Source organism: Centruroides vittatus, unplaced genomic scaffold (assembly GCF_030686945.1).
Source record: "Centruroides vittatus isolate TY-2023 unplaced genomic scaffold, ASM3068694v2 scaffold_861, whole genome shotgun sequence".
NCBI classification, from domain to species: Eukaryota; Metazoa; Arthropoda; class Arachnida; order Scorpiones; family Buthidae; genus Centruroides; species Centruroides vittatus.
In genome coordinates, this window is record NW_027122718.1 from 7537431 (window position 1) to 7564231 (window position 26801).

A 26801-nucleotide genomic window follows, 5' to 3' on the forward strand; every position below is an offset into this window, starting at 1 on the left:
ATTTTCTTTGCAAAATATTTTTGAAACGTTAATCTATACTGTTTTATAACAGTACAAAACAGAAAAAAATATTTTAAAATAATTAATTAATTTATAATATGAATTCGAAACTGAGTAATTCGGGTGTAATGCTAATATAATACATATTTTCCAAAAGGGTGGATCACTACGTATTACGAATATTGTCAGTTAAAATTATTTAGAGGTATTTCACACTGCATAATATCAAGCAAATATTATAAAGGAAAACATCGTAGCGTAATTTTTAAGCAGTGATATTAATTTAATTTATATATGAATATAATTTGAATACGGACACAATACGAAACGAATCAAAACGTTCCGATTTATACGACACTCCTGCCATGTGCCAGTGAATCGATGACGTCACTAAAACAATACCTTTTTTTCACCAATCCAAGATGTGTATGGGTCACTATAATAATGATACAACGTTTCGATGTTAGTATTTTACCTTCCTAACTGAAGCCATGTCGAGTGAGATATTTTCTATATTGTTTCTATGTATATTATTTCATTCCCATTGTAGTTATGGAAGACATTTTACTAATGATTGGGCTGTACAATTAAACGGAGGAGACGATATGGCCAAACAATTGACTGACGAAATGGGCTATTATAATTTGGGGCAGGTGAGTATAAGTTTAACAAAAGTTTATATACACAATTTAATATAAATTATTTTCGTATAAATGCTTCAGTGTTTGTATTTAAATACCTAACGATTGACAATCGGGAACTTTATTATATCTAAACATCTGTTACGAAATAACTATTATATTTATATTTCTAGTTTCAAAAATATGTAAGATGATTTAGTATTTTTTAAATATATATATATATATAAACACAGATACGAGGTTTCCCCAATGTGTATTTACTAAGAAAAAAAGAGCATCCATCGAGATCGAAGAGAGAAGCTAAACAATTAAATAAAATACTAAACGAGGATCCAAGGGTGAGGTATATTTTTCGTACTAATAATTTAAAATAGTATAAATAAATAGTTACTTCATAGAAACAATAAATTTTTCTCAATGTGTCAATGTAATGGAAAATAACACTCTCACCCTTATTTAAAAAATCTCATAGCAAGGTCTTTAGGTTATGTTAACCTATTTAGGACCTATATAAAATTTTACGTATTTAGATTGATGCCCACATGTTTATTTATATTATATAATCGAAAATAAGAACAAATAAGTACGAATGTAGGCCATAGGTGTTTATGGAATATCTATTGTAATTAAATTGATTATCATTTTGTTTTTTAAAAAAAAAGTATGGAAGTTTAATTAGGTTACGGCTTAATCAGCCAACTAATTATTATTTTTTTATGGTCTTCTGTGCAAACATAATCGAGTTTGAGACTTTCTTAGAATACGCCTAGGTCCTCGGGCATTCTAAGAATGGAGTAAAAAAGCACACGTTAATAATTCAAGTTACTTATCTTTATATATGTATATATAAAGGTAACTAACTCGAAATAATTATTAATATAAGAATAAATTGCAATAAATAAGTTTTAATAATAAATAAATCTAGATTATGCTTATTAAATTTTAAGAAATTAGCAGAATATTGCATTTTTTTTTTTTTTTCAGTGTCATTACTAACACTACAAATCACTAATCACTACAAATGTTATTGTTTAGGTTCTATGGGCCGAACAACAGGAAATTAGAGTACGAGATAAACGTAATTTACGTTTGGTCGCTCGCAATGGTGACTTTTATGTTAATCGTTTTAATGATCCACTATGGCCTAAACAGTGGTATTTGGTAAGAGTAATAAAATGCTATAATTATATCTTTTGAAATATAAATTTCTAATCAGTCTAACGAGTAAGTACAAAGTTTTTCGTAAGTCAAGATTGTGTGGAGAAGCATCGGGAGATTGTAGGCAAAGTAGGCTATCGGGGACAAGTGTACACTGTACTGGTTATATGGTGCATCATTTCGGGTCTGCAATACTGTTAAACGGAATGTGGTCGAATCACTTTCATCTAACGTAGGTTTAGCTGAATAGTTTTTTAATTAATTACAGAACCACGCAGCTGGGCCTACGCGATTCGATTACGCATATGATATTTACATTTACATATATACATTACGTAAACAATTTTCCTGCATTAAACCACGAAATTAGTATAAAAAACATTTAAAATACATTCCAATACTACAAATGACCTTAATCAGTTTCTCGTCTCTTCTTTCACTCTGTTCATACGGAAGTTATGGCCAACGCTTTTGTCTTCCGAATAACAGTAGCTAAAGCCGCACAACTCGCCGAACTAGTGTTTCAGTACCAGAGATTTCACACATACCAAGCAGACAAAGACACAGGACAAAACGACTCTTCGGACCACACATAAATGACCAACACAACCATAGATGAGACTTCTCGTATATATCTGCATAATTGATGCAATTATGTAACCGCTATCATCTAGTAAATTACGCGCCACACTTAACGTATTATTAATTATTTTATCACTTAAAACTTAATAAATTTTCTTTAGCACAATTCCCGAAGCGAGAATGAAATAGCAAGGAGTATGAATGTCATTCCAGTATGGGATATGGGGTATACAGGAAGAGGAGTTGTTCTGTCTGTAATGGACGATGGTATAAAAATTATCTTTATTTATTTCTTAATTATCTGATGTATACACGCATACATTAAAATCTTCTAAATATTTTTTTATAGGACTTGAATGGAATCATACAGATTTAATTCGGAATTATGTAAATATAGTCATTTTAATAAATATTTTGAATTTTTATATACATCTTATAATTTATTTTTTCAAAAATTATATTCCAGGATTCCAAGGCGAGTTGGGATAGCAACGATAATGATCCCGATCCTTTTCCCCGATACGACAAGATAGAATCAAATAGGTAAATTTTTAATTTATTAACAAATTTGGGTGTATTATATTCGAATATATATATATATATATATTGTATTTTTTAGACACGGAACTCGATGTGCTGGTGTGATTGCCATGGTCGAAAATAATTTAAAATGTGGAGTGGGTGTTGCTTATAATTCGAAAATTGGAGGTATGATTGTATTAAACTTGGATAAGCACACTAGACAAAAGATTAGTCAAGCCTCTAACAGTAGGTGAGAATTATTAGGAACAACGTGAGTCTGCAATATGGATCTCACGATAGACGTTAGTGAGTGGCAGAAAGGAGCTATCGTGTTTGGCGGTGCCCACGGACACAAAGTGAATGAAGTCGCCCAATTTGTTGGTGTGTCGAAGCGTAGTGCCAGTGTGTTTATAAACAGTGGTGTAGTTCTCAGCTGAAAATCATCCTATGATGAAAGAGGTTCCGTCCTCCATTACGGGTACGTTTTGAAGGGGTGACTAATTTTCTTGTCCGGTGTGCTTATTATAATCATGATATCAACTTCTCAATGAAAATTTCGGTCTAACTTTACAATTGCATTCCTATATTATTTATTTCTGAAGCGATTCGTATGTTGGATGGACCTGTCACAGATGTCATAGAAGGGTTATCGATAGCCTTTAATATAGATTATATAGATATTTTCAGTGCATCTTGGGGTCCCACCGATAATGGGGAAACCGTAGATGGACCTACAACCTTGGCATCGAAAGCATTAGAGAAAGGAGCCACTATAGTAAATACAATCAAATTATTCTCGAATTCTAAATAATTGTATACTGATTGATAAGTTCGTAAAGCAATTATCGATTGATTTACAGGGAAGAAATGGAAGAGGTGTTATCTACATTTGGGCATCCGGAAATGGAGGTTTTTTCGACAATTGTAACTGCGATGGTTATGTTAGTTCAATCTACACACTTGCAATCGGAAGTGTCACTTATGACGGGAAATTTCCCTTCTATTCCGAAAAGTGCTCTTCAACTATAGCTACGACTTATTCGGGCGGATATTTCGGCAAGAATGGAATAGTACGTTTCTTATAAATATATATCAAATAGTACGATTCGAAATGACTGATTCGACTATTATTCTAGTGTGCTACAGAATTGTACGATAAATGCACTACTCGGCATTCTGGAACATCGGCCTCGGCTCCTATGGCTGCTGGAATTGTTGCATTGGTTCTAGAAGCAAAGTAAGAATTTATGCAATTGTCTATGCAATTTTCTGTATTTATTTTTTATATTTTTAGTTAAATGCAATTTTCAGTCCTTACTTGACGTGGAGAGACATTCATCATTTAATAGTGTGGACGGCTGACGTGATGCCTTTATTAAACAACAAAGGATGGAAAATGAATTCCATAGGTTTTATGTACAATAGTCAATTTGGTTTTGGGTTGCTGAATGCGGAAGCAATGGTAAAAACAGCATTAAAATGGGAATACGTACCTCAGAAAACGTTATGTGATGTCAATGCAGAAGCAAGGTATATATATATATATATATGTATATATTTTAAACTAATATTTCAATTCGATTAAGATCTATATGAAACAATTCCCATATGTGTTCGTGTTAATAGTTTTCCTGTACCGATCTCTTCTAACAAATCGGCCGTTATCATTTTTCAAACCGATGGATGCAGAGATACGTGGAATGAAGTTAATTATTTAGAACACGTTCAAGTGTGTTTATCTATCGACTACACTGTTAGAGGAGCTTTGGATTTATATTTAGTATCACCCTCGGGTAAGATATGATAATAACTATCTTATAAATGGGAATATATCAATAATATTTTTAAATACAGTATTATAATTTTTTTCACTTTGCAATATGAATTAATGTAAGTATATTCTAAAACAATCCGAGACTTTTCAGAGGACTTTACTTTTTGATTCAGGTGTCATCGAAACTTCAATAAATTCAAACAAAATTCGGGTTTTTTTCCTGTATTTATGGATTTTAGTATGTATGGGTGGGTGGCACGGTTTACTTCACTCACTTTGAAACTTAATAACTCTTGTATTCTTTGTCGAAGATTTCTGAAATTTTGCAAAGAGGTTTGTGTAATTAAGGGCATTGATTCTGTTAAATTTTGGTGGTTAAAGATCGGGGAGTGGGGAAATAGAGGGAGGTCACATGTCGTATATCTATAGGAAATATTTACTGGAAAGTACAGGAATACGTACAAAAAATTAATATTTTTGTATGTATTCCTGTTATTATTATTACTTCTAAGTAATTCTTATAATATATATATTATATATATATATATATATATTATTATTATTATAAGAATTACATTATATTATAGAAGTAAAGTTTTTATTCGAGCCCGATTCATCTTACATTACGAATGAATAAAGATTTGATTCGGTATTTTTTGTTTGCCAGGTAAACACGAGAAGCTCTGGCTTCCTGTGTTTATCTTGCAAATCAATGCAAATGTCAACGAGTCATGTTACAATACTGTATTTTAACTTCATCGTTCTAACAAAAGATCTTCATGTCTAACTTTACGAACATTTTTCTTTATATAAGTAATTCGTTTTCGTGATAAATAATAATAATATATTTATACCATACGAAATCGTACGTGACATATTTTGAATTGTGCGACGCATTTCTGACCTGTATTAGAAAGAGGTTTATCAATAAATTCATTGTTTTGCGTTTCTTAATCCTTTAAAACAATGTTAAAAATTAAATTGTTAAGCAAAATTACTGAGAGTGTATGGGCTTAACAGTAGTGGTTTGCAACCGGGATATCGTGAAATAAATGTGGAGCTGTGCCGTAATACTTCATATTAAGTATTAACAGGTTGAAAAACACTGGAATAATGACAATGAATATGAGCTGTCGCTCTTCGATACTGATTCTTGTAGGGGGCAAGCGGGCAAATTGCCTCCTACAAGAATGCAAATAAATAAAACAGGAAAACAGAATGTTTGACGTGTTTAAAAATTTGATTTACTTTAAAACTAAGCCTAAACACGTTACACGTATTAAAAGTAACGTGTTAAACTGTCATTTACAAGAAGAGGGCCAAAACATTCGGGTCTCCAATTCGAACGAAACTTGCTGAGTATATAGCCTTAAACACAAACAACTCCTTGTCCGAATAATAAGACCCACTTTTCAAGCGTTTCCAAAAAAATAGACCTCTGAAAATTTAGTGTTTAGCTTCTAAGTGTTTGGAAGTTTCATATCCAAGAGTGGCGATAGCCGAGTGAATAAGACGTTAAGCACTAAAGTGAGGTGCTGTATAGACGGGTTCGAACCTACATCCAGGTGCTTAGAGTCTCATCCGCTCGGCCACCCGAAGACTTGAAACTTGCAAAGACTTATAATATAAACACTAAATTTTCAGAGGCTCAATTTTTTTGGAAGCGATTGAGTTGTGGGTCCTATTGTTTGGACGACGAGCTATTTGCAAAATGTCGAACTTTCCGTACAATGGAAGTTACATTGACAAAGAATCATCAGAGTTATTACGATTTTCATACTTTCAGTAATGAAGATAGAAGTATTATGGCGCTCCTCAGCACTATATTTCGTGGTACCCCTGATGCGGCATCCCGGTCGAAAACCGATCACTCGCGCTTTAAATATACTAAATTAAATATATTTATTTGTAATAATTATTAAATTTAATACGAAATGGCGGCTTAACCGCCTACGTCTTGTAGTAAATTTAATAATTATAGAGTCAGCGTGCCACGCTTTAAAAAGAATGAATGTAGAGAGGCTAATGATAAAAAAGGGTGATGGGGTGATAAACCGAAGTCGCTTGCTACGTTAGGTGCCAGACAATTTCTCCCGACGTGCCACAATTTCGCCACCCCTGTCCTAGATTATAGAAGGTCCTTTAATTTTTTCAGGAACCGAAACAGTTCTCCTTACTCGAAGAATTAAAGATCAAGCTATCGAAGGCTTTAAAAATTGGAAATTTTTAACCGTTCATCTTTGGGGTGAAAGTCCTACAGGATTATGGAAACTCGTAATAAGAGATATGGTAATTTTCTAACATTTTTTCCCTTATAATCTTCTTATTCAATTTTAAATTATTATTAATATTGTAATCTAAATTTGATGATTTTGAATGACTCTATGACTTGAAATTTTAATGATAAATTTAGTGTAATAATGATGACTCATTTATATAATGTAAATTTAACAGTCACACCCGAATGATAATTTATAGAATATACGAAAACTCGAATGGATATATTTGTATTTCCACCGAAGGAGAAGACGAGACGAAAGAAGAGAAAATTCATTATTTTACTGTAATGAAACTCTATACTTTCGAGAAAGACACGTAAACTTATCTCTTGTTTCTTGCGATTGCCCTCGTTTGTTCCGAATCATCACCTACACACCAATAATCTTTAAACTATTCTGTGAAATTTAAACAATATCATAAAAGTATATATTATTATGTTTTATTTATATATAATATTATATCAGTAAATTGAAATTTTCACCAAAAAACAAGACAATCTATGTGTATTTTCCTTTTTATCATCCTAGACTTTATATATGATGATAAAATATACAATAGGTTGCAAGCATTTTTATACAATTAATTCGACAATGCTTAACTAAGAATGTTTACAGGATTGTATAAACATTTATATAGTGTATATATATATAGACCTATATGTTTACATTAATGGTAGTCACCAGAGATCATCGCTTATTAAATTATATATATATATATATAGAGAGAGAGAGAGAGAGAATCAATGCATTGGACAGAGAAAAAATGGAAGAGATTAAAGGATACCTTTATCCAGTGGATGGTGATGATGGAGATATAACTTCTTAATAGTTTTACCCTTATCTTTCAGTCTAAAAAAGGTTACAACGGTTTAATTAGTCGAGCGACTCTACATCTTCACGGTACTAAAGACATTCCTAAACATATGTTAAATGCCAAGAAAGTTTACCAGGATGAGGAACGTGTGTTATCAGCAGTCGATCCTAATCCGGTTCGTATAAATATTTAAATAAATACAATTTATACGACTTTTATATTGTAATAATAATAATAATTATTATTATTTTTTAAACAGGAATACGAAGATGAGAAGATCCGTATAGATAACAGCTATTTCTTATCTCAATTTGAAATATATTTTTAAATGGATTTATTTATTTATTTTTAAACTATTTAAATAATAAAATATATGTATATACGGGAAGATTAATGTATTTTTAACAAGAATTTATTTTAAAGATGGAAGATTACGTAAAGGATAGCTCATGTTAACGAACAAATAGGAAATGGTTTTAGACCAGCAATTTTTGCATGCAATACATGTTTAATTCTAAAGTTTTAGGATTAAGCGTGTTAATTTTATTTTAACTTATATAAAAATTCTATATTTACGAATAAAATTAATAAAAACTAATTAATGTTATAGGTCTATATATTTTACATATATAGTTTTGTAACAGAGTCGCCATCTTCTGGAGCGAAAACAAATTACAAAAAAATATTTATTAATACGATATTTTATTGAATTAATTACATCTAAACATAGGTAAAATATATGTATACAAGCGCTGAAATTTATCGTTAATTTGCTCGCAATTAACTATGCGAAGAGCCGAACTAAACTTGAAGAAATGATGCACAGTTGATACGATTGATAAGCGACGTATAACGATCCTACTTTCGATAATTATATCAACCTCGAGTATAGGATAGACTATAAATTTACGTAAGCTCCACCAATTAACTAACACCTGTTATCTAGAACGATTTGCGCTTGTCACAACTGACGTCATAAAGTCGATGTGGGAGAGAGAACAGCTGTGGGGTCGAAAACAAACAGAGTTTCGAGATATGAAGTACTTTAAATCTCTTGGTCTCAACTTCCCACACTTTTGTTATCAAACGAGGCATAAATAAGGGACAACTCGAAGCGTTAAGGACTTTTTCTATCGTCCCTTCGGATCGATCAGATGTCATGATTTTCGTAACGCTTCTTCTACTTACCTTAATAACTTACGTAAAGTTACACGACAATAATGGACACTTTACTAACGATTGGGTGGTGAGAATAACGGGAGGTAATTACGTGGCCGACGAATTAGCTCGAGAACTTGGATATCGTAATTTGGGCGAGGTAAGTTCGTATATAATTCTATGAAAAGTTTCGGTTTTAAACTCTCCTTCGTGTCGTTCCTAAGCCGCATTTTCATCGCACATATGCGTTAAATGGGACAATTTATACGATCAATTTTTAATTTAACATACTTTACAGAGACTCGAATGTATTCTCTCGCATTTCAAAATGGAATTTGCATCATTTTTACCAATGTTTCAATGTCCAAAATTGCATAGACGAATAAGTTATAGATCGAATTGATTCTGTAAACAAGAAAATGATACGAAGCATTATTATTTTTTTAATGCCAAACTAAAATATTTTTTCATCTAAATTTAGATCAGACATGTTTTTTTTTATACGTGAGACGAATTAGAATGAATGTGTATTGCATCTCGTCGCAGAGCAAATAGAAACAGATGTGGAGAATTTACAACCAATTTCTGAATAGACGTAATTACCATCCCCCCATTAATTGTTTTACAATGGTAATCTTATCAAAAGTTTGTTCTTTGGAACTTTTATTTGCGGCTATAACTTTTCTAAGGTAAACATTTTTTATTATTTCCAATTTTTACACAATATCAAAATACACTTGTTGTTATTTTAAACTGTTAAACGAGATCAAAAATACATAAGATATATATATATTTTTATAAACAATAACACGAGTTGAACAGCTTTAAATGACAGTTTACTCTTTAAAAAACAACGTTAAAAATATGTACAGGATATGAGATATTGTATAGATTTTTAAACCAATAAATGAAATATATTTAATACTTTAACAATTCGATAGGGTAATTAAATGCCCGAAATTACTTTTAAAGGTAAATTACGGTATTTAAGTAAGTGGATGAAGTAAGAGAGACGAACCGCATCATTCATCCTCCGGGATAGAAGCGCGTGTTGATGTTTTATAAACGATGCACTCCTTATAAATATATTTAAAAATGTTGATTTAGAGAAAATATAAATCGTTTTTTGAGGTATCCGAATGCTTTAACAACGGCGAGAGGAAAACATCGATTCTGTTGCAACGAGATAATTACATTAGTGTTTGTATAGTTTCCATTTTCTATTTCTAAACAGATCACTCGTCCCGTCCGAGGAAATTGGTTTCGTCGTTTAAATTATTAATTGTTATATTAGATTTTAAGGCTGCCACTAATTAACGATATCGTTTTCGAACAAAATACGAACACTTCTCTCGGAAATCACTTTCAGAACCTTAATGACATCCGGTTGATTTTGACGTCACACCATCCGTTAGAAATAAAAAATCTCACCGGGAGGAAATTCTGCGGATAACGTAATTAGCTAAGAAACGATAATTCAAAAAAGAACGTAAAATAACCTTTTAAAAAATCGGATAATTTTTTTTTTTTTTTGATAAATATGGCGTAGAGACGTCACGCAGGAACGAACATCTGCCGTTGCAAAGTGTCGATAAGTTGACGAAATTTCGATATTCCAATTGAAAATCGTGTTGTTTTTGTAACTAAAATTTGAAAATATTTAATTATTATTTAGTTGAAGGGATTTAAGGATACGTATATGATGAGAAGAATAGATCATCCTCAAAGATCTAGAAGAAACTCGGCAGTACTTACTAAAAGATTATCCGACGACAGGAGGGTAAATTTATATACAGTACATTTTTTTTCGTGTAAAATACATAAATTAACTCGATGACGAACGATTTAGATCAAAACATTTGTTTTCGAAAGGTTATTTGGGCGGAACAACAAGTGGTTAAACCTAGAGTAAAACGAGGTGTAATTCGTACGAAGAGAGCAAATCACGGTTTTCTCTACAAGGACAATTGCAGCAATAAATTTAAGGATCCTTTCTGGTCCCATCAATGGTATTTGGTATGTCGTACTTTCCCAATTTTCTTTTAAAAAAAATCAACAAAATTTAATTAAGTCTAGATTCTGCCATGTTTAATTATGTTGTTAAATACAACGATACGAAAAAAATTTCATTATCTATATCATAACATTGGAGCGGATTAAAGATTAATAGAAATAAATAACTCGGTTTATTATACCATAAATAAACTGATGTAGATAATATGATAAGGTTATAAATCGTTATGATTAATATTTTTATAGTGCGACACTCGCGATCGTCAGGATTTACCTCGTATCGACTTTAACCCTTCGTCCGTATGGGATGGGTTAAATATAACTGGAAGAGGAATTGTTTTGACTGTCATGGACGATGGTAAATACATTTTTGTAATTAATGAGGTGTTTTAAATGCGTTGTAATTAACTGTATTTATAAATTAGCCTTTTAATGATGATCGAATATATGATTACGTCTTTGTCGCAGGTTTGGAATGGAATCATACGGATATCCTGCCGAATTACGTATGTATTTTTACAAATTGTTATTAACTCGATTAATAATTGCATTATTACGGTGTGTAATTAAGATATTTATAGGATCCCGAAGCCAGTTGGGATAGCAATGATAACGACCCCGATCCCTTTCCCCGTTACGACGAATACGACTCTAACAAGTGAGTGCCGTTATTGTATTTGCTCACACTCTATACAGTACAGTTATTACTTATAACTACTATAAGTTATGTTTTGTCGTAAATATTTACGTTTTAAGTTGTATTATTCCAGTCACGGAACACGATGCGCTGGAGAAATAGCGATGGTTGCCAATAACGATAAGTGCGGTGTGGGGGTAGCTTACAATGCAAAAATAGGAGGTATGCTTATAATAAAATTAGACATACAAATGGTAATCAAATATTCTCATAATATACGATTATTTATTTCTTTTTTTAATTTTTAAAGGGATCAGAATGTTAGATGGGGACGTAAGCGATGCGGTGGAATCTATCTCCATAGCCTTTAGAATCGATCACATCGACATATTCAGTGCCTCTTGGGGTCCTTCAGACGACGGAATGACCGTAGACGGACCTAAGAGATTAGCCATAGAAGCTCTGGAGAAAGGAATATTCGAAGTAAGCCTGCCAATAATACTTCGCCTTGTTGCTCCGATGCTAGGCAGGAAAATGTATGTAGCAAAATTTCGTTGTTTTTAGGGTCGTAACGGGAAAGGAGTCATCTATGTTTGGGCATCCGGAAACGGCGGATCCAAGGGAGACAACTGTAATTGCGACGGTTACACCAGTTCCATTTACACTCTATCAATCGGTAGCGCCAGTCAACACGGGCGATTTCCTTGGTATGGAGAGAAATGTGCATCGACCATGGCTTCTACTTTTTCTAGTGGTGCATACACGGACCAGAAAATCGTACGTTAAAATTAATTGGTAGAAATTATGCTTTGATAAATTACTCAAAAACAATTCTTTCAGTCTTCTACAGATTTGCACAACCAATGCACTGACGATCACACAGGAACATCCGCTGCAGCCCCTTTGGCAGCAGGAATGATCGCATTAGTGTTGGAAGCGAAGTAAATCTCTAATCCACTTGACAAAATAAAGAAAACAGGAGATTAAGTCGATTTGAGATTAACGTAACTCTTTATTTTTAGTGGGAATTTAACGTGGAGAGACGTACAACACATAGTGGTGTGGACGTCTGACGTGGAACCACTGAAAGACAATAACGGATGGAAGAGAAACGCCGTAGGTTTAATGTACAACAGTAGATTTGGCTTCGGTTTGATGGATGCAGAATCCATGGTTAAAACCGCTCTGAAATGGAAATCCGTTCCTCCGAAATATATCACGACGGCTCAATCTAAAACCGAGTAAGCGATTTCATTCGTTAATTTAAATTTTCTTCTTAAATCTAAGGGAAAAAAAATACATTTAAAAAAGCTTAGTACAAAAGCGGAGGTGTAGATCCGCCATCTGCGATAGACAGATGTTGACGAAAGCGGCGTCACGTGGTTAGCTTAAGCAAAGAAACTTTTATTATTAGCGAATTGTGTCGGTGACATTCTTAATCGATTCTTTGCTACCTGTGACGTCAGTAAACATCCCCCTATACCAGACTTTTATTTTCTAGATTTCCCCAGCCACTTTCTTCGGGAAGGGAAGCGGAAATATATTTCGAAACTGACTGCGGAAAAAATACAGAAAATCAAGTGCGTTACCTCGAACACGTTCAGGTGACAGTCGACGTTGATTATAACAGAAGAGGAGCTTTAGAACTGTACTTAATTTCTCCGTCGGGTACGAAAAACTGCATTTTTCACCATTTCTAAACGCTTTATAAAGATTTAAAGAAATAATTTTTTTTTTAATATTTAGGTTCTAGGACGATGCTTTTATCTAAACGAGAGAAGGATAAGTCTGCTATAGGATTCAAAAACTGGACTTTTTTGACAGTTCATCTATGGGGTGAGAAATGCGCCGGTCAATATAAACTTCTGATAAGAGATAAGGTTCGATTTTATATTTAGATATCCTTTTTAAAAATGGTAAATATCGATAAAAAAATAAATTTTCGTTTAAAGATCGGAGAAGACAATAGGGGTGAAGTCAAAAAGGCAATTTTAACATTGCACGGTACTAAAGATATGCCAGAACACATGAAGGGTGGCAAAATATATTCAAAAGATTCGGATGTAGAAAGCATCATCGATAAATCGGTAAGATTTAATCAAATTAATTCAAATATAAAGAACTTTTAAAAATCAAATAAAATTGAGACAAGGAAGTCAAAAGGGTCACGCATAATACAGAAAATTCCAGTAACTCTTAAAACGTTTTTGACCTTTAACCCGTACGATCATTGTAACCTTTTTGACCCGAGTCTCTCAATTAATCAGAACTATTCTATATATATATATATATATATATATTTATTGAATAATTCAGGAGTTTGAAGACGATGTGGAAGACGACACAAACGATCTTTCAGACAAGTTAAGTGAGATAAGAGAAAGTAACGAAGGAAATTTAGATTGGGACCAATTAATTGGAGAAAGGTTGAGAAGTTTAGATCAAAAAAATTCCGATAGATTCTTATCTGATTTTGAAAAAGAGAGAAATTTTGATTATGTACAAGAGTACTATTAAAACGAGTGCTTGAAACTGGTCTAGTCTGCAAGTGTACATTTATTATTTATTAAATATTGATGGACAATAAATTTTTTGTTAAGCGCGATTTTCGATTATTTATGTCGATTTGTATTAAAAAATTTTATACGTAACCCCTAATCTTGATTATAATCAAAGCCTTTAATTCCGAGAGATGATGCGAAGTAAAAAAAATTAACGTGAATCAAAATCAATACGATTTTTATAGGCATTTTTAGCTTTCGATTGTTTAAACGTGTCTAAAGTCTGATCCAAATTATAATACGATATGTTTATATGAAGCTAGATTTCTCATACGTAATTTATGGGATCCAACCGAACTATATGTATCTTCTGTTCGTGCTGGTGAAATTTATTCTAAAGTTCGAGTTACGTATTTTATTAAATTATTTATCAGTTTAGACTCAAAATTCTCAATTTTAAAAATATAAATGCCTTATATTTATGCTACAATTAAAAATTCAATATTTAGTGAATGCTTAGAATTAATTTTTTCCTATTTTACAAAATGACTAGCAGAAATTCCTGGCATTTTCTGGACGAAAAAAGTCAAGAAGAAGAACGATGTGTCCAAGTTTCTTGGTAGACTATACGGTATTTTCCACGGGTTCCTAGAGTAAAATCGCTCGATAGGTTTAGAATTGTATAGAGAACAGACTGACGGACAGACATTTTATTTTATACACGTACATTTTGACAAGAAAGCACTTTTTTTTCTGTAAATTTCAGTCTAATTTTCAAAATTTGCATTTAAGCGTCGTATTATTTAATGCCACCGCCATTCCCTAATTTTAATTTTTAGGTTTAAAAACCTTTTTAAATTCTTTTATATCGAATTTGCATAATACAGATAGACATTGGATATATTATCATACTGTAATTCAATGAGAATCTTATAATGAGCATATGTAAAAGTCGAACACTAATTGCAGTTCAATATCCAGTTATCGGAGACTTAGTAGTAGTGATTCTCGGGAAAGTGCTTATTTATCCTGATTTAAATAAATGTATAGATTGTTGTCAGCATGAATATCAAATACATCCATTCCTATAATAGATTCATCATCATTCTTTTAATAAAGATAAAAAGACACGTGATGAGCAAAAGAATCGTACAGAACACAGCAAAGACGACAATTAAAATAAATCAATTAGTGACAATTTTCAGTAACAAAACGTTTATCATTAGCAGTTTATTCCACGCTATTAAATTCGTTTGTGAGCTCAATTGTTTACATTACGTCACCTTTTTTTATTGCATTTAAATCGTTAATTCGTCAAAATGTCTGACCCTTGCGATAATCTGGTAATCTCCTTAATTCGACATTGTTTCCGTCCCATATATGTCGGATTACCGAGATTGTACTGTGTGTCACTTTGTCAGCTCATCTCTGAGCAACGGTTCTGCCAATAAAAATACACAATTACCTTCTGAAAAATTTTAAAACTTCCTATTGTTCACACTCCCTACAAAAATTGAAAATACCCATACTTTACATTCAAAAAAATGGGCATGTTCAGTCATTTTTTAAAGGTATATTAAGCTATATAATTGTAAAAATTCAGTTTCTTACAAAAAATTACACACATTCTCCCACCTTACAGTAAGTTAAAATTCTAAAGAAATTTTATTTTAATAATTGCATTAATAAACCATTATATTTGTTATTAGAAAATTGCATAATAAAAAGAGACCATCACAGTTGTTATAAATGAATATACTAAAAACAAAATTGTCTATTATTTTATTACTACCATGTTGTTGCATACCAGCTGAGCTGATATAATTTTTCTATAATTTAGTTATTAAATTACAGTTAATCTTCCAACTGTAGCATTGAAGATTTCAAAAAATTATTGGGTTAGAAAGAGTTGTGCCGGACATCTAACAGGAGAAAGTATGATGTACAGAGGCAAGACACTACTAATTTGAAATGGAGAGCGTATATTTTAAATTAAACTAATTAAAAATTTGCAGCCTGGAATTGTAAAACCATTTCAAAATTAGTTTTATTAATACTTTGACAAAAGCATATTGTTACCGTACTTCGAGTATATTAAAGTATATATGTGTTGTCAAAAATTTATATACAGTAAATAACACCAAACATAGGAAAGGCAATTCTTTTTAATTCTTATCACCAACTGCCACTTTTACAATTACATAATCGAATATCCACGTATCGGCACCGACATATACTTCACTCCCCGAATGGCAACGATCACATACAAAACTTTGATCACAATTAAATTGCTACACTTCAAAGATTTAAGACTGAAATTATTCTATTCCTGAGTAGGGATATGTTAACAATGAGATATACAGTATATATATATATATTTTATTTTTATATATATAAATTTTCCTTGCTAGGAAATCACTGTCGACATTCTCTAATTATATAACGTGGCAGTTTTCAGTTAATATACGTGATAATACTCTTAAAAATATTCTTGATCTCGGGCACGTCATAAAATAAAAACTAACTATTAACAATATACTCAATATATATATATATATATATACTTTTTTTTTTAATATATATTTTCCTTTACATGTGTATATGATAAAAAATGTATTTTACTATTATATGCTTTGATGTCGATAAGCATTTCGGAAGTGTCCTGAACCCGATATCGTCGAATGCATTTGATACGACTGTTGTGTTTGAATTAAATATAATATTGGAAAATAAATTTTTACATATATAAAATATTCTTGATTAACATGGATATTGATATGTCTTTCTTTGCAAAAAAATAGAAAATTTTGCATTACTTATTAATTCTTTTTTAAAGAAACTATTTGGAACAATTCTAACAAAAAAAAAAAACTATTACTAAGTTAAACCAATAACTATGAATATTTATATATATTTATATATATGTACATACGACACACACACACACACACAAAAGAATGTTAACACTATTATAAAGAATAAAATTTTTAACATATTTAATTCAAAATGGAAATCACAATCAACAACCGAATTATTAATTATTATTTTTGTTTTTCTTAAAGTGCTATTTCCGTCTTATTCAAAAAAGTATTTTTGCAAAATACAACATTTATAGATGATGCCAGAAATATATAAATGAACAATATGTATGGATTTCATAGAAAAATTCCAGTGGCAATGCCAATGCTTTGCAATAACTGTATAATTCAATAACGCTAAATCGAAAACAAATTATTAAAATTACAAAATATCTTAAATCACGAACGTTATCTCCATAAACAGAAAAATCCGTTAGAATTTAAAAATCACAGGTAAACTACATTATTATATTTAATCCAATTTTCCAACATGCCACAAAATAGCACTATATTTTGTACAATTATATATATATACAGTATGTACAATATATATATATTGATACTTCTGAAGTGTTTTAAAGCAATTACATAGTAATTGCTAATCGTCGTTAAATTATAATTACGGGTAGTGCTATGTTGTCTATGTAGGAATTAGGAATTTATATTTAACATTTGTTATTTTTAAATTAGCAACAATAATAATTTTTTTTTAGAATAAAAAACAATAAAAATCTCAATATAAATCACACCACAAAAAAATTGTACCCAACTGTTAACTTCATCCTCGGGAAAAATAAGGAATGACTAAATCACAAAATTCAGAACGTTTCTCTTAATACTGAATACTTTGTTTTGTACAAAAACTTTATACAACAATGCTTTGGCTAGTGGCAGATATTTACTGATGAAAAATACACTTGTTACTTATTCTTTTCACTGTATTTAAAGCTTTATATGGTCCCTAATAAAATAGGGTTTGTACAACAGATACCATAAAGTTTACCAATTTGTGGCTGGAAATGAAGATCACCAGAAGTATGAACGAGCAGAGTCTCTCTCTTTGCCAAGAAGATTGCTCGTAGAATTGCTGGAGAAATTTGTGTGGAGATAAGACCCAGGAATGTTTTCGAGCTTTCATTGTAGTTGTCTTTATGAAGGAAGTGGCGAGATGCTGGAACATATATTTAGACTTGTATGCGAAGAACACTGGCAGTGATGTATCGGGATGCGAAACGAGATAAAATAATTTTTCATCAAACAAACCAACGAACATAAGCCGAGGAGGAGTCCTAGATTTCCCATCAAGGCACAAGCGCTATTTGGATTCTTTTCATCTCCTTTGTTTGTTTTTCTATCTGGTTGTTTTCTTGTTCCATGTGGAACTGATGAAAATCCATAAAATGATCCTATAAAAAGAAAAAATAATAATAATGTTTTGTGTATTTACAATTAAAATAATAAAAAGCATTATTACTAGTTACAAAATAACAGCACATATCTATAAATAGGCATTAAATTTAATGGTTTTTAATGTAGTTAAAGATGCCACTTAATTTTTGTTAATTATTACAAAATTAGTAGCTTATGCTTTAAGTAGTAAAAGCATTTTTTTTAATAAAATAATAATTATTATAATTACATTTGTTATTAGATAAATAAATATTTATATATAATTTAATGTATATTAAATTTATTTATTGCATTAATATCAAATTATATTAAAAATAAAAGAAGCTTTGATATTAAACAAAGTTCAGGATTAGAAAGAATTGTAAACATTAATTTTCAATAAATACTAAAATTTTCTTAATTTCTTACTCATATTCAAGCCTAATGATTTTAACATTAGAATGTTCATACTTTCACTACATCCTGTTTAATGTATAAATTTCTATCATAGCATTAAAAAAAACTTTAGGATTATGATACAGTACATTACGAAGGGCACATGAGAATGCTTTCATATATTATAATTGATTAATACAATAAAAAGAGATGTAATGTTATAATGTAAAAGCAAATTATTCAGATTGCTTGTCGTTATCTACTAGTTTGTTGGATACTTTTGTTGTTCAAAAAGATCTCAATTCTACTCATTAACTTAATTATTATTCAACCACTACTGAATAAATTGCCATGAATGAGAGAGGGGGTTAAACTAACCTAAATTATCCATAAAAAAATTTTTAAAAAAAATCTAGATTGGATTCATATCTAGATTCTTCACCATGACAGATGATTATTTTACCATATAGCCATCCATATGGCAAGCTATTTAAATTTTGTACTTAAAAAGAAAATGATCCTTGCCTTATATTTTAATCTCAGAATTCCCATATATAGACAAGAAAATATAATATTTAGCATGGGACAATCAAATTATGATATAATTATTACACAATTAAAAGAAATATATATATATATATATATATATATATATATATTAGTTATAATATACAGGTGCTCCTCACTTTACGACAGAGTTCCGTTCCGATGACTATGTCGTTAAGCGAATTGGTCGATAAGAGAGGAGCTTGAGCCGGGAATATAGGATTGTTGTAAAATTATACAAATTATGCAAAAACTTCAAATTTATTCATAAAAAGACATGCATATGTACATATTATCATTTGTTTATTTGGTTATCTGGAGCTATAGAGGGTCCAGGTAAGGGAGATGACGACGATGAAAACTTGTACCTTCGAGGGCGGAGGTTCTGGATGTAACAGTCAAAAAGAAACTCACGTGGTTTGCTTTGTAATCTTTTTTCTTGATAAATTTCTCTATAGCACTTCAAAAGTTCACTCATCCCACGTTCAACTTTACTAAAACATTCAGTATTTGGATCCATAGCCTCAAGTTCCAACATAGGTGCATTAATTTTGAAGAACACACCAGCTAACCCATGTACCATGAATTTCTTTTTCACTTCTTCAGTTCTTTCCTCTTCCAAATGCTGCATCTAGAAGCGCTTCTAACTCTAATAAATCCTCATTTGTTAGCTCTCCATTGGCATAATTAACTAATTCAACAATGTCTTCCACTTCAGCATCAAAATTAAGTGCATTGGCAAGGCCCACAATTGTTTGAATTACATCAAACTGACTAAAAAGTGTATAGTAAGCCTATAGTATGCTCAGTTTGCATGTCACCAATCGCCACTCAAGCTGAGAAAGGGGATTCCCCGAATTGCAGGTAGGAACTCGATTGGTCGTAAGTGTGAGTGGTCGTTAAGCAGATAGGTCATAAAGTGAGGAGTAGCTGTATAGAAAAAAACAAATGTCTTCATGTTTCCACCCTGTCTTTGCAAAGAGAAGATTGATTGTTCCTGGTTCCTGATGATTGGACAGGATATAAGCTTGAAGATGTTTTAGTTTTCTTACTTTTTTCTGTGTGTATATATATAATTTATTTGTAATTGTGAAATACAGTGGCATTCCATCCATGGAAGCTGTGGCAGCACCACTTCCCTTGTATTTTCTAATATATAAATACATATTGTGCAATTATTTTCATATTTTATGTACTTTGAATTACTTAAAATTAATATTTTATTATAACCGCATTATGTATCTTATTACAAATTTCTATACTACAAAACAATGTGAAAAACAATGATAAAATTGCCATTGTATATTCGAATATCAATTTGTATATGCATATTCCCAATGGAAGCACCGTATTGTCAAGTACGGAACAGCTTCCATGGCAAAAATATCTGAATGGTGTAAAGCAGCCAGAAGATTATACGCATTCACGCACGTCCTAGTGCTTTACAGAGCACCAACCTCGCATGGTTTAGCTCGTGGATGCTACATACCAAAATATCATAACACTTCCAATGATTCTATCCAGGGCTGGCACAGCTTCCCTATCGTCAAATGTCACCACGTGCCACTGATGAAATATCTCTGCCTTTTTAATTCAAATATAATTATTACTTTTATATATTCTGTTCTAGGAGAAATTTCTAAATTTTATATTATAAGTAGATTTGAAAATGGGGAGGAAAAGAAAGGTATATTTTATATTACAATTTTTTGATTGAAACAATATGATTTAATATAATATTCAGGAATTTTTAACAAAATTTGAAGATTAAAGATATTAAAACAGGAGAAGCTTTAAAAAACAATTATTATTTAAAAAATTCTTATAAAATATTTGTGTAAACATTTTTTTTTTTATAATTTCAAATATCCACATTATTAATAATAAATTTACCAACCTGTTTTCTTTGCATCAGAATCTCTGTTCAATTGAGAATATCCTGTGCCTTCATTCTTAATTGCATTCTGATCCAGAAAATAAACTGGTGGTCTTTGACTAGTAAGGGGATAATACTGATGAGTGTGATGCACAGTTGGAAACGGCGTGGTGGTAGTGGTTGTAGTCGTCGTGGTAGTTGTCGATCGTGTTGTTGTTTTACGCGGACGCTTAGTTGTGGGTGCAACTGTGGTAGTGGTGGTAGTTGTGGTGGGTTTGGGTCTGGATGTCGTAGTGGTGGTTGTGGTAACTCTTGGTACATCTGGATTCTCATATGTTCCAAAAACTGTTAATGACCAGTCTTTAAGAGTGGCACGACCTAAACATTTAATATATACAACGAAAAAGCATTAAAGGATATATTTAAATTTTTCCAGCAATTAAAAAGTTTTCAAAATAAGAAATAAATGCAGTTTTCTTTAAAATATTCTGTATAAAATATTTCAAATTGTATGTTAAAGGAAAAAAAAGAAAAATAAAGCATAAATATTTCTGTATTTTCTATTAAGTAATAATTCTAACTTCGACAATACTTTTCTGGTTCCTAAATTATAAAAAACAATAGTATTTCTACAAACTACAATTGAGAAAATCTTAAACACTTGTTATAGATAGGAAAACTATGAATTTCAGTCAACAGCTTAAAAAGTTTATAAATACAATGAAACGACCGATCAGAAAATGAGAAAACAGAGTCGGACAGTTAAAGAAGAAACAATTTGATGCTTTATTTTTTGTTCTGCCTATTCTGTCTCAGTCTATGTGAAAGCCACTTCTCTAGCATTAAATTCTAATAACTAATGAAGTAATATAGTTAATTTGAATTTGATAAAACAATCTACATCAATAAAAAGGAGGAAAAAAAAACACAGCATTCTAATCAGGTTCACATTCAATTATATTATTGTAATTTTTTAAACTGATTATTATGTAATATTAATAAAAATAATTTAAAACAGTTTAAAAAATTAACTGGATTAGCTTACATTTTAATAATTGAAAAAAAATCCGACTTTTTAATCCAGCTGTTCATTTAAGTGTACATTTTAAATTTTATTGTTAGCTTGAAAAATCATTTTTTCCACTATATAGCGAGGTTGAGACTGAAGTTTTCAATGGAAATATTACATGATAATCTTAATACAAGTTTCCGCTGTCTGTAGGTAACAAAAAATCCTGTTGGTTTTTCTGTCATTGCATATACCTATACAATTTTCATAAAATGTTATGTATTTGTAGAACAATATTACTTAAAAACAGGATCTGATATTGTAACAGTCAATCAAAATTAATATTTTAGTATCATTAAAAAGCTGGTCTACACAGCGACACTAGCGACACTCAATGTCAATATTTATGTCCTAGAGTAGCATCTCTGTTGTCCACATATACTTCAAGTTTAGACTAGTGTGGTATACTAGGTTGTTTCAAGTGTCACTAGATAGTGTCTAGGCTGCCTATGCATGCCACAGAAGTGATTTAATCTGGTTTTTTTTACCATATAATTTGTATAGGTTAATACAGATTAACATAGGCTAGCACCTGTGATAGCTGTTTGTGTATCTTCATTGTATATTCTTTGTCCTTTTTCAGTTAACTCTTTCTGCCTTGTCGGCACTAAAACGGCCTTTTATCAAGCCTAAAGTGGGTTCAACCGGAACCATAACGAAAGCCAGACTGGTGATCCAGACTGGTCCCAACATATCTGAAACAGACAACCCACAAAAATTTCCTAGGGTTTTTTGACTGACTGGATTTGATCTAGCTTAAGACCTCCCACTGAATTAAATAAAAATTTATTTGTTCAAATTTCGAAACATTTTTAAAAACATCTGTTAGAGCAAATATGGTTTATCAAACCATCTGAAATACAATAATCATGCACATTTAATAAAATTGGTACTTATTAACTATTTAAATATTTTTATTTTTTGAGTTAGCCAGCATTTGGATACTTCTGGATCCTCCACTTATTCCAGGTCCAGCTGAGCTTCAATACTATTAAAAGTTTTGTGCTGATTGGAAGTTGGTTAGACTCTGCAGTTTGCAATCTATCCACAGAGTCTGTGTGACATTGACACCCATTGCTGGTCATTAAATTGTTTCGCTAGAGACAAGTGTATGCACTATACATTAAAGTGTCTCTGTATACTTGCCTTAAAATTACTTAGAATTAGAAAATATTTTACCATTTTAGCAGTAACTATGATGGGGACATGTGGCATCATTCAACTTTGTTTTAATGCAAGCAATTCATTACTTGCATTATCATAACTTTTGTATGTTATGATTTGCCTAATTTTACATTAAAAAAATTCTATTCCCTAATTGTTTGTGAGTAATTTAATTCAGAAAAATTAATTTAAAAAAAAATTTTACCCCTAAGTGATTAAATAACACCAAATTATATTACACAAAATAAAGGAATATTTAAAACAGTTTAAAATAATGTGAAACATTAGGTTATCTTGCAATATTCTTAGCAAAAAATATTTTAAGGAAATAATATAAATATAAAATATAAATATGTAGTCATTTTGATAGTTAATATATACATTTGTGTAAAATTGGAAACATAACATTTAAGAAATTCAGAACAGCAAAGTCCATTAAAAAAGAAAACTGTCCACACAATCTTTACTTATCCTTTTCTTGCACCAGAAATTCACGTAAAAACACACTGAAGTTGTCTATTTTAGATAATTTACTGATGTTTTAGCCTCAAATAAAAGACCGAACTTCAGTGTGTTTTAGATGAATTTCTGATGTGAGAAAAGGGCAAATGAATATGCCATTTGGATAATCCATTTGTTTTTCAATCAGAAATATAAATTTTTGTAATGAACTAACTATAATTTTGAAAAATCAAAACTTCACTTATATAATTTTAAATACCTTAATAATTTCATCACTTTTATTAAAGGATAAATTTTAAAAAATTATCCTGTATCATACATATTTTAATGACAATTAACCTACCCAATATACCATGTGGTAGATCACTTCCTATCACAAATGACAGCATGAAAAAAATTTTTTTTAATTCAACATCATTTCAAATGTAATAAATAATTTTAAATAATAATAATCTAAAATTGCAGATTTACCAAAATATCGGCCTTCGTTGTGAATCTCGAGTTTCCACTCCCCATTTGGATTCTCGCCCCAATTATGAACGGTCATGAATGGCCATGCTTGAAATCCCGATCGGGAATTATCGTTTGTACGTTGAGCAAGTAAAGTTGATCTGAAATTGAAAAACATTTTAGTTTAAAAATGATTCACAAGAATTCCAGTTGCTCATTTACATATTATAAATAAAATTCAACACTACATAGATATAAAATTTATCTAGGTTAGTTACTAGATTACATTTATCAAATTTTTTCTTTTCTAATTCATTAATAATAGAATTAGTAATAATAGAACTAGGAATAAATATACAGTACATATTTTCAGTATTAATATTAAAAAAAATGTATATATTTAGTATCAAATTGTAATATTAAATGAATATCCTGATCATAATTGAATTGCAGCTACATTGTAAAATAAATCTTAGAAATATTTTGACAATGTAAACCAGTGTTTCTCAAAGTGGGCAATGAGTAAATCTAGGGGGGCGCTGGAGGCAGGGTACTGAACGGTGACCAAAGGCAAAAGTTGGGGTCACTGACAGCCGTTCCCTTTCCTCTGTTAAACAGATAAGAGAGAAACATTGAGTTTAATGGTTTCCAGATGTTGAGAACAATGTACGGTAAGGGCACAAAGTGTGAGATTCACAGAAAAGTTTCCCTAAGAATATTTCCAATCCTTTCTTACACAAGAGAAAATGGGTTAGGGGGCGTTGGGTATAACTTTATGGAACAAAGGGGGCGGTGGATCGAAAAAGTTTGGGAATCACTGGTGTAAACGTTTGTTCCCTTTAATTTTCATACCAGACAACTTAGACAATGCCAAATAGGGTGTTTATAGGAGTCCAAAGAAAATGTAAAAGATATCAGTCTACCATTTGAAATCTAATCTGGACAAGAAATCTCAAATTTTTTTGCAAGTGTCTATCTCGCATCTGCAAAATCCATCCCCATGGATCTTGAGGAGCTGGAAACTTTTTCCTAGTTCGAGAATGTACCTACCCTTATAAATTAATGTTATTTTTAGGCCTTATTGTAGGCCTGAACTCATAATGGGTATGATTAATTAATAGATGCTTTAAGTGCCCACAGATAAAAAACATGTCAAAAAAGAAATCGAACATATGACTTTAAATCATATTAGATATTCTGTAAAAAGTTGCTACAGTGGTTGTCAAAAGTAGAAATGATGTTTATTTGGTTTAATAAAATGGCCATTAAATAACTCTTGCAAAGTTTTTATGCCACAAATGTCGTTCATACCAGCTAACATGCTCTGTTGATATAAGACTATTATTTTTTATTGTACTGAATTTTGCAATGTTAATTAATGAATCTCAAGGGCAAAATGGTTGCTGGCTTTATAACTAAAGGAATCTTAAATTTTCTATGGATAACTTCATGTAGAATATTTAAGAATTTGATGTCCACAATCTTTGTTTATAACCCTACTAGAAATACATGTATCACAGTATACTGGGATGTTCAGTAACAGTGTTAATCATTCTTAAATATGTGCGCTTTTATCTTTCTGAAGATCAAATTATGTAATAAATAAGAATTGGCCAAATAACCTTACTGTAAATTCTTTGTAGGTCTACTATCAATTTCCTCTGGTGATCAAAATTTAAATTTGGTTATTTTTTAGCACAAGTAATGTTAAATGCATGGCTTGTAAATGATTTTTTTGAAATGATTATTAAGTTAACTGCAAAGCATCAAAATTTATTGTGTCAGTTAAATAATATTTAATATAATTAAAATATGTAATAATTGATAATGGTAACCTTAAATAAATATAAATAGTTATAACTCTTATTAAATGTTTGTGCACTGAAGTATCAATTTCATCCAAGTAGTAACGAGCTATATTGTTGGCAAAACACAAGTTAAGCATGGAAACGCCCATGTTAATCAAAGTCGTATAGTAAAGCCATAGTTAACACTAGTGAATGTTGTTTAAACCTAGAAAAGCTAGCTTTACAGGGATTCTTGTCACATTCATAACTATTCAGTTCACAGACAAGCTTAAATATTAGTTTCAGGTTAAAAGATCAAATTTTTAAATTAAAAATTTTTGCAAGTTTTGGCTAAATTAGGTGTAATCATGTGACTTCATGCCAACCATTGAATGAGCAAGAAACAAGAAAATTATCATACAGGCATTAAACAATGTACAAATATTGCTATAATTACTAGCACTTTTGACAAAACTATGTCCATCTTTGTCAGGCAGATAAAAACGGTTAAAATGGTTCAAAAAAGGATTTTAACAGATTTTATCTGCCTGATGAAGACGGAAATAGTTTCGTCGAAAGTGCTAGTAATTATAGCAATATTTGTACATTGTTTAATGCCCGTATGATAATTTTCTTGTTTAGGAATTAATCTGTTATTTAGACTCGGCTCATGTAAAACGTACCAAAAACAGAACTTTGTAATCATTAAAATTTGTTGGAAAATC

At 30.9% G+C, this 26801-nt stretch overlaps 3 protein-coding genes across 4 annotated transcripts in view; 2 read left to right on the top strand and 1 right to left on the bottom strand.

Annotated features, from left to right (window-relative positions):
- The first annotated feature begins 436 nt into the window (after positions 1 to 436).
- On the top strand, positions 437 to 8152 carry LOC136989966 (neuroendocrine convertase 1-like). Its single transcript, XM_067288275.1, has 15 exons — positions 437 to 653; positions 875 to 979; positions 1677 to 1802; positions 2543 to 2648; positions 2731 to 2768; positions 2848 to 2924; positions 3001 to 3089; positions 3506 to 3678; positions 3764 to 3973; positions 4040 to 4140; positions 4215 to 4433; positions 4530 to 4696; positions 6833 to 6966; positions 7805 to 7945; positions 8030 to 8152. The coding sequence occupies exons 1-15, from the start codon at positions 492 to 494 to the stop codon at positions 8096 to 8098; spliced, it is 1917 nt and encodes a 638-aa protein (XP_067144376.1). The 5' UTR covers positions 437 to 491; the 3' UTR covers positions 8099 to 8152.
- A 546-nt stretch (positions 8153 to 8698) lies between these two features.
- Positions 8699 to 14114, top strand: LOC136990184 (neuroendocrine convertase 1-like). Its single transcript, XM_067288552.1, has 15 exons — positions 8699 to 9088; positions 10604 to 10708; positions 10801 to 10944; positions 11188 to 11299; positions 11410 to 11447; positions 11523 to 11599; positions 11712 to 11800; positions 11889 to 12061; positions 12143 to 12355; positions 12419 to 12519; positions 12601 to 12819; positions 13080 to 13246; positions 13325 to 13458; positions 13531 to 13665; positions 13895 to 14114. The coding sequence occupies exons 1-15, from the start codon at positions 8930 to 8932 to the stop codon at positions 14093 to 14095; spliced, it is 2067 nt and encodes a 688-aa protein (XP_067144653.1). The 5' UTR covers positions 8699 to 8929; the 3' UTR covers positions 14096 to 14114.
- Positions 14115 to 16226: 2112 nt separating this feature from the next.
- LOC136990085 (proprotein convertase subtilisin/kexin type 4-like) overlaps positions 16227 to 26801 on the bottom strand; it is a 41777-nt gene continuing 31202 nt past the window's right edge. The window contains exons 13-16 of one of the 2 annotated variants that reach the window (XM_067288436.1): positions 24311 to 24450; positions 24183 to 24209; positions 21166 to 21522; positions 16227 to 18343 (exon numbers count right to left, since the gene is read on the bottom strand). In XM_067288436.1, the coding sequence (XP_067144537.1) occupies positions 18087 to 18343; positions 21166 to 21522; positions 24183 to 24209; positions 24311 to 24450 (781 nt within the window). In that variant the 3' untranslated portion in view covers positions 16227 to 18086. The remainder of the gene's footprint in view (positions 18344 to 21165; positions 21523 to 24182; positions 24210 to 24310; positions 24451 to 26801) is intronic. The other variant, XM_067288437.1, reaches the window with a different exon arrangement.

Bases quoted from the DNA above. Each gene is read 5' to 3' on its own strand.
- LOC136989966 (XM_067288275.1), top strand. From the start codon at position 492: ATGTCGAGTGAGATATTTTCTATATTGTTTCTATGTATATTATTTCAT. The intron at 3,974-4,039 runs GTACGTTTCTTA...CTATTATTCTAG, and splicing joins ATTTCGGCAAGAATGGAATA to TGTGCTACAGAATTGTACGA. The intron at 4,434-4,529 runs GTATATATATAT...TCGTGTTAATAG, and splicing joins GATGTCAATGCAGAAGCAAG to TTTTCCTGTACCGATCTCTT.
- LOC136990184 (XM_067288552.1), top strand. From the start codon at position 8,930: ATGATTTTCGTAACGCTTCTTCTACTTACCTTAATAACTTACGTAAAG. The intron at 12,520-12,600 runs GTAAATCTCTAA...CTTTATTTTTAG, and splicing joins GCATTAGTGTTGGAAGCGAA to TGGGAATTTAACGTGGAGAG. The intron at 12,820-13,079 runs GTAAGCGATTTC...TTTATTTTCTAG, and splicing joins ACGGCTCAATCTAAAACCGA to ATTTCCCCAGCCACTTTCTT.